Below are 8,058 nucleotides of genomic sequence, written 5' to 3'. Positions count from 1 at the left end.
TAACTAGGAAGGCCTCAATCCAACGGCCACTTTGTGACTTCTAAACCAATTTTAAACTTAGGCTTGACTATCACAACCCGCACCACCATCACAAGTGCTTTAGACTGGACCGAACCCTCCAAAATTGGACTGCACGGCCCATGAAACCAGGAGAGGTAACCAGCCATGTTATTGTCCAATTGCTTACAATTATCCAACTTGGTTCCTATATTTATTTTGCTTATGCATGGATTGTGTTGACCCATAAACAACATAATCAGACACACATATAAGAGGTGCCAAGTATAAGATGAAAACCCATGGACAACTAAAATCCAGAACTATAAAAAGGATTTCTTGACCGAATCAGAGTAAACTTAAAACTTAAAACTAGTTGAACTATCATGTATAGTCATTCCTTAACAACTACCTAGCACTTGGAACCATTTCTGTATCAAGTGCCAGAGAGGTCATTTCAAATGAATTATTTGACCTTTTCATGCTGTTATCTGTTTTCCATTTTGTTCCAGATGCCATCTCTACAGCCAAACATTCCTTCAGATCTGCCAATACATGACTCATGTTTGGCCTTTGGATTGCAGCTGGTGGTACGCACGACATGGCTATCTCCAATGCTTTCCAAGCAACGTTGGTGTTGAATTCGCCTTGCAACCTCCCATCAACAATGCCCTGGATATCCCCTCTTTCGATCAAAGGATTAACCCATTGAAGCACATGCTTGCTACTCTCATGGCTTCTAGAGATTACAGGCTGCCCAGTGATTAGCTCTAAAAGAATAATTCCAAAGCTGTAAACATCACTTTTCTTGTTGAAGTTTCCAGTAGATTGATACCTTTATTGGAAACACAGACAATTATTAAATGGAAATGAGTACTTTTCATGAGATTCTCAGTGAAATTTTATAATGGGATACAAGAAACTCATATATGTTTGATCCCTCGTCTCTTCTCCATACTATGTTTTACATGAAACTGTTCTCTATGCCACATTATATGCATCACACTATCAAAATTTTGAAGATGAAATAATCTATAAGAGTGATATGAGCGTTCAAGACTTACTCAGGATCGAGGTATCCAGGTGTGCCGGCAGGACGAGTTGTAACATGAGAGTCATTTTCAGTTGCGAAAGATCTGGACAACCCAAAATCAGCAATCTTGGCTTGCATACTTTCATTCAGTAAGATATTGGAAGTTTTTAAATCTCTATGGATAATAGGTGGTTTGCAACCGTTATGAAGATATTCCAACCCTGCCATTCACATTTGAGTTTCTTTAAGCAAATAAAGTAAAAAATGAAGGAAAATATTCCAACCCTGTCATTCACATTTGAGTTTCTTTAAGCAAAGAAAATAAAACATGAAAGCAAATAGTCTATGTAACTAAGTTTGTTTTACCATTTGCAGCATCAATAGCAATTTGAAGCCTCATATTCCAACTCAGAACATCTATATTAGATACTGCAAGCCAAAGTACACATCATTTTTTTTTGTCAGAGAGGATCTTCACGCAAAATATAAGAAGTAGCAATGCCAAGAAGAAGCAAAGTATATCCTTCATGCAAAATATAAGTTGATGGCAATGATGCTAAAAAGAATGGAAACAAGATTTGGTGCAGTCACACTTATGACGATAATGATGATAATAAAAATAAAATTGAAGATTCACGCAAAGATGTATTGAATTCAAGGCTTACAATGTGGTCTGTGATCAAAGCTTATGAAATACCTGACAAATGCTGTTGCAAGTTTCCATTGGACAAGTATTCATAAACCAATGCCCTGTTTCTCCGGTCATCACTATACCCAACAAGAGAAACTAAGTTTCTGTGATAAACAAGCATCAAGTGTTGCACCTGGAAGACAAATTAGTGCTCCATCAAGTTCAATGAGAAAAATTTGTAACTTATAAATTGTAATTGCTGTTCAACATCACAAAAACGATAATTTAGAGGCTCTGCCCTCACTAAATTCTTGTATCTAACCTCTGCTTGAAATTCTTTATACCCTTGGTTTGATGATGAAGATAACACCTTAACAGCAACTTGACTGCCATCTCTCATGGTGCCAAGATAGACTTTTCCATAACCTCCTTCACCAATGACTGTGCTAAAGTTCGCAGTAATGCGAACAACATCAGAGTAAGTAAACTGCCGATTCTTTGATTTTAATGCATCTTCTTGCTTTGATCTGGTAACTGTCCCTACAGCAACGAGTACGGACATAACATTAATAAAATTCATAAAAGGACTTCGACTATTTCCATTGATATTGTTGACATTTTGTATTGAAATTTATAAATCCGTAGTTAAGAGATTAGAAAAGAACCTTGCCCTCGTTGCCTTTTAATCCTCCAAAATGTGATTATAGAAATCAAGAGCAGGAGTGCAACTATAGATATGACAATTGGAATAATAAAGTTGCTATTTCCTTTATCTGAATCTGTCTGGCCTAGTTGTAGACTTTCTGGTAGACTATCATGAAACAGAACATGGAAGAAAAGTCACGACCTATTAGGTTAACATCAAGTATCTATAAGAAATGAAATGAAATTGGAGTAAGAACTTCTAGATACAAATCCATCTTCTCGATCCATTTATTCCATTTATTTTTCTTTTTCTGAACTGTTTCAGATTTAACAGAAAAAATTATATGAAATATGGAGAAGAACATATAGAATAACAGGTGGCTGTAACTAATGATAGACTAAATAAAAACATGTAAATAATTTTGCACAATGCAATTTCCAAGCAAACCTCAACTGCAGTGACCCATGCTCAGATTTTTCCACAAGACCTCTCGGAACTGGCCCATTTAGATTGTTGCCAGCCAAATTACTGTGGAGACGGAGTGAAAAAGGATCATCCTCTAATTTAGAAATGAGAATTAAATATTGAATTATAAAAGTTCAATAACTTACAGGATTTGCAAATTCGGCAACGATGCTAAAATTTCTGGTGTTGACCCAGTAAAATTATTGTAGGACAAATCCCTTAGCAAAAGAGAAATTCATAAGTTCATTAGTAAATAAATCCATATACACTTGATGGTATCTCAATGCTCTTTAATCTAGAGATTATATGCTATTTAATTAACCCAAGCTTGTCTTCACTTCCGAATCCATAGCTGCGACAAATTATGTATGATAATTCTATTAGAACAAGAGAGATTGATGAGTGGTTTTTCCATGTATGAACAAGGTGAGAAACCAAATTACCAAAAATTTCCTTATTCATTACAAACTCATGAATAAGCATCCCAAAATATGAATTATAATTGATGTAGCTCGCAACAGAGTATATTGAAGGAAAATTGGAATGTTTTTCCAAAGAAAAATTGTTGTTCAGCGTCTTGGACTAGCCATCTCTTAGAAGATATTGTTGAAAGATCATCAACTACTAATGAAATTGATGTAGCGGTGGTTTGGTGGACACCCAGAGTCTTTACTTGATTTAGGATGTATGATGTTATACACCATTCTAAGGTGATCTATTAATATGCTAATAAGCCGTTTATTGACAATTCCATCTATCGCTTTATTGTGAGAGACCAGAATGGCCACTTCAATCATAAGTACCTCCATATTCCGCTGGGTAGGGTTCAACAAAGGATTTGACAACGATTGAAAAACTCCCTTTTTTCGATCTTGATTTAGAAACTAAGGAACTGAGCCCTAGTTGAGCCAAAGAGGCTCAATTTTACGAATTATCCTGGTGTCAGCCAAAGAATTAGATCTCTATACAGCATTTGCTAGGTTGATATTGAAAATCATTAGTGGCTTAGAAGATACTTACAGGAATTGCAATGCTGTCAGGTTGGCAAATGAAAAAGTTATGTTCCCATTTAGTTTGTTTGAGCTCAAGTTCCTGCTCATAATTAATTAATCGAATAAGTGGGGATTGTCATAATTAAGTATATATACTACGAAATAATATTGGTGAGTTGTAAGTAACATATCACAAAATGGTGCCAACAAGTAGCGAGTCCTCATAATTCTGCATATAGAAACTGAAACGGAACTTACAATGAGATAATTCTTGGAGTAACGTCGTAGCTACAATTCAAACCACTCCATAAGAAATTGGGCGGGACACATGGGTCTCCTTGCCAGTCATCTCTAGTTATCTTGTATGTTTGTTTGACGGCAACGATGGCATCAACTGTCACCATTTCAGAACACAAAGATATGAAAGATAGGGTGAAGCCAAAACGTGCATGATATCATATTAATTTTGCACAACGCATATTTGGTGAGCGCAAGGAGTCTTTTTTGGTTTCAATAAATTACAGATCACAATATGAGTACGTAACTACTATAACTCAGAAATAAATACATACAGTCGTCTTGATTTGTTGGTGAATGCTGGAGCAGAAGTGCATGGTAAACCTCATAGGCATTGAGGATGGGAGGACGATCAGAGTCCGTTGTCTTAGAAATTGTGAAGTTGGCATTTCCTTTAAGCGTAGTTTGGGGACACAGAGACTGCGGCTTTAAGTAATATAGAGTGATGGGGTAAACATCGTTGATGCTGTTCAACGTGATAGTGATTTGTCTTGGCTGAGCTTTAGCGACCTCCTCAAATTCCATGAAGTGCAAGCAGACGTAATATTCCCTCTTGGTATTGAGGTTCCAATAATAAATCAACTGCGTATGGTTTTTTGAGGGTATGACAGCTGTTCTCAACACTTGTGCCGATAATTTGTAAACAGTACTGCTGAATGCTGTAATATTTGATGTGGTAGTAATTGGAATCCCAGTAGAAAAGTCGTCAAGCCTCCAGAGGCGATCATAAGGGTCATCCTCGTGCCTAGTGATGCGACAATGCCAACAATTAGGGATTATAGAAGAAAGAAGAGGAAGAGGAAGAGGAGGAAGAAGAAGAAGAACACCTGACATAAGTACTTCCTTGGGTGCCAATATCGAATCGGCCTACCAAGGCTAGTGCTCCTGCAGATTCAATATTGTATATGGAGTTTTCCAAAAGACGTAATTCCAAAGCAGATATGAAAGGTGTTCCTAACCCAGTATTTACAAGACACACATGTATCACATCTCTTGACGCTACATGTATAATTTCATTGAAGACAAAAGTAGACGTATCGTCAATCCGAACAGTCTCCCAAAAATTACCATCCAGATGCAGGTCAAATTTGGGATTTACATTAGACCCATCGTAATTTCCATACAAGAAGACAGCTCTGATGAGATAGCTATTGTTCTTGCCTTGAATTGGGTTCAATGTGTAGCAGTTCTTCGTTCCTTGTGGAAAGCTCCTCACGTTGTTTAGCTGCGGCCTATATGGTGGGTCTTGAGAGATGTATCCGCCTTGTATTTCACGATTCTCACCGGAGTTTGTGAACTCCAAATCCGACTTGTAGGATATACCACTCACATTATCAACATAATCTTCGCCAGACCCACAATCAATGCTGATGAAATCTGTTTCACAATCAATGGATACATTACACAAACAGATTCTATCACTTAAAAAACCTACAGTTAATTTTATGACCTCCCAAGTGAAACCCCAGTAGTAGCAGTAGAAGCAGACAAGAAGCAAACTTGGGTTTTTTATTTTAAATCATAAAAATAAAATAATGGAGAAAGTGTAAGGCTTTGAAAATTGATTTCTGAAGTTTATTATTACCTGGATTGTCACTAGAGAGTGTTCTTCTTCCACCATATGCAGAATTTGTAGCTGCGTCTAGTTTCGTTCCAAGACTAGTGATTACTGGAACTGAAACTAATTCTACTACCAAAACCAAAACTAACATTTGGGCACAAACCATCTTTCCTACAAATGAAAAGTTTAGGATACCCTTACCATATATATACACACAGACTTCCGCATTTCTAATATCTTTGGAAAATATTTCAAAGTTGACTCAAAAGGAAATACAATAATTAAATATATTTGTAAGCCCCCAATTGGGAAAATAATGAAAATTTTATATAAATTGAGTTGACACATTTTTCGAGATAATTGATTCTTGTTATGCCGAAAATCGAGAATTTGGAAATATTAAAAATAGTATAATAAATTGGAGAAATATATTATGCAATTTTGGATTTGAGTATGGGAGAATCGGGTTTAAAACGGATCGGAAAATACAGAAAAGTTATATGATATTTTAATTTATATTTTTATAATGACAAAATCCTGAATATATGGTGGCGTGATTGTAAATAAGTTGAAACATATGGGACAATTTTGTAAGTTCCTTGAACGACAGATTCATAAATAAGGCTGTGGCATGATAATGATTGTACTAACCTCGTGGTAATTTTGTAGATAAAACTATTGGCAGGGGTAAAATTGGAAAGTAAAATAATTTTTCTATAAATAGTATTGCTAATTTAAGGAGTAACTGATTTAAGGGATTATCCACCAATTAGATAATGGGTTCAAATCATATCCCTTCTTCAAATCTCTATTTTTTAAAAAAAAATTATTTACCATTTTGCTATTTGAATTTCGACACTCCACACATTGTGCATGTTTGGTAAGGCGACAGTGACAATGGAAACACTCTGCGTGTCGTTGGCAACCGCCGCCTAACCAAACGCACTAGAGTTTGCAACGAAACCGCTGCGCAAAACGCAACAGTTCTACTGGCTTAAAATAAGCTCCATATAGGAGCTTATTATTGAACAATGGATGTTGAATTTTATTTATTTATTTTTTTAAATTGTGAGGGCTACATAATTATTAAAATTATTTTGTCTTTTCTTAAAAGCTGTCAAGCAGACCCATTGTTTATACCTAAATATTTTTTTTTTAATCATGGGCCCCTTTATAATACTTTCTTTACTAATATATTGCATTAAAAAAAGTATTTATACATTTATTACATATATTAATTTCTTTACTAATTTTACTTAAAGAATTTGTATTATTATTTTACTTAACAATTTTTTATTAACATTTCCTTATCAATTTTACTTAAAAAAATATTTATATTATTTTTTTACTTACCAATTTTTAATCTCATATTACATAAAAAATCATATTTTTAATTTTAAAATATTTATTAGATTAAACCTAATAATAAAATGATTAAATTTATTATTAAATTCAAGAAAATACTTTCACTCAGTAACTTTTCCGCTAACGTCCATTTTTAGTTCACCAAACACTTCACAGCATATTTAACAGCTTTAAGCTCAGTTTTTTTTCTATAACATTTCCGTTAGTATTGAAAATCAAACTTTCCACTCTATCAAACGTAGTCATTATTTAACACACTTTTTAATTTTTTTTACATTTGCGTAAATTTTCTCTTCATAAGTTCATATTGCTATTGTCATCATATACAACTGTTGCTACTCCCACTCATATCAGTATAATGGCGTATTGGCGTGACTATCAGAGAATCCATAATTTTAAAATCAAGTGGGACCAAGAGCATAGACCAAGGGGCACAGAGCGTATTAGTGAATTTTGGAAGCATTAAATAATTTGGGACCACAAAGCTTGACCCTTGCTATATGGTCTTCGTCAGCCAACTTTGCCTTATCTCCGGGTGTACCTAAAAAACAGAGACTTTAATTGGCCACTATATTTTCATCTGTACTAACTACTAACAAGCCAAACCAGCCGAGTAGACCAGGCTGACTGCATTGTCAAGTTGCATTATGTTTTGAAAAAAAAGTGATGCAAATCCATGTGATTTAGGTCATTTCAACATGCATTCTCTCATTTTGACTTTGAAAGATTCAGCTATGACATGAAAACAAAGTATAAAGGATGTGAATCTTTTAAATTCAAAATGGGGGGAATGCATGCCCAAATGCCCTAAATCACAAGGGTGTTCATGACATTTGTCATTTTATTTTTTTTAAAAAACAACTCACTCTAAGATCTTGTAACGTCTAGTTTTCAAGAACATGAGAAAGAAGTGAATCATGCCAAATTGATATACTCATAATTTACATTATTTTATATCCATAATTGCACTTTTTTTGTCTTGTTTGGGTTGAATTGAACTATCATATTGTCTAAAACTTGTATTTTTTTTTCTGAATTTCAAGCTTAGGATGAAAAGCCAGTAATTTATGC

The 8,058-nt window shown here is 34.7% G+C and overlaps 1 protein-coding gene across 2 annotated transcripts; it reads right to left on the bottom strand.

Moving 5' to 3' along the window:
• Positions 1 to 261: 261 nt before the first annotated feature.
• LOC120001851 (probable LRR receptor-like serine/threonine-protein kinase At1g05700) lies at positions 262 to 5,841 on the bottom strand. 2 transcript variants are annotated; one of them, XM_038850350.1, is made up of 13 exons: positions 5,647 to 5,841; positions 4,889 to 5,438; positions 4,337 to 4,806; positions 4,023 to 4,158; positions 3,793 to 3,864; positions 2,919 to 2,990; positions 2,755 to 2,835; positions 2,327 to 2,472; positions 1,984 to 2,201; positions 1,728 to 1,854; positions 1,397 to 1,459; positions 1,062 to 1,251; positions 262 to 832 (listed from the first exon to the last, which is right to left on the bottom strand). In XM_038850350.1, exons 1-13 carry the CDS (start codon positions 5,786 to 5,788, stop codon positions 406 to 408), a joined length of 2,694 nt encoding a protein of 897 aa, XP_038706278.1. In that variant the 5' UTR covers positions 5,789 to 5,841; the 3' UTR covers positions 262 to 405. The 2 variants fall into 2 exon arrangements, with proteins under 2 accessions (XP_038706278.1, XP_038706279.1); XM_038850351.1 differs by having other exon boundaries at positions 1,984 to 2,195.
• Between the last annotated feature and the right edge of the window lie 2,217 nt (positions 5,842 to 8,058).

Source organism: Tripterygium wilfordii, chromosome 7 (genome assembly GCF_013401445.1).
Source record: "Tripterygium wilfordii isolate XIE 37 chromosome 7, ASM1340144v1, whole genome shotgun sequence".
Taxonomy (NCBI): Eukaryota; Viridiplantae; Streptophyta; class Magnoliopsida; order Celastrales; family Celastraceae; genus Tripterygium; species Tripterygium wilfordii.
This window is presented reverse-complemented; position numbering and strand designations above follow the sequence as displayed.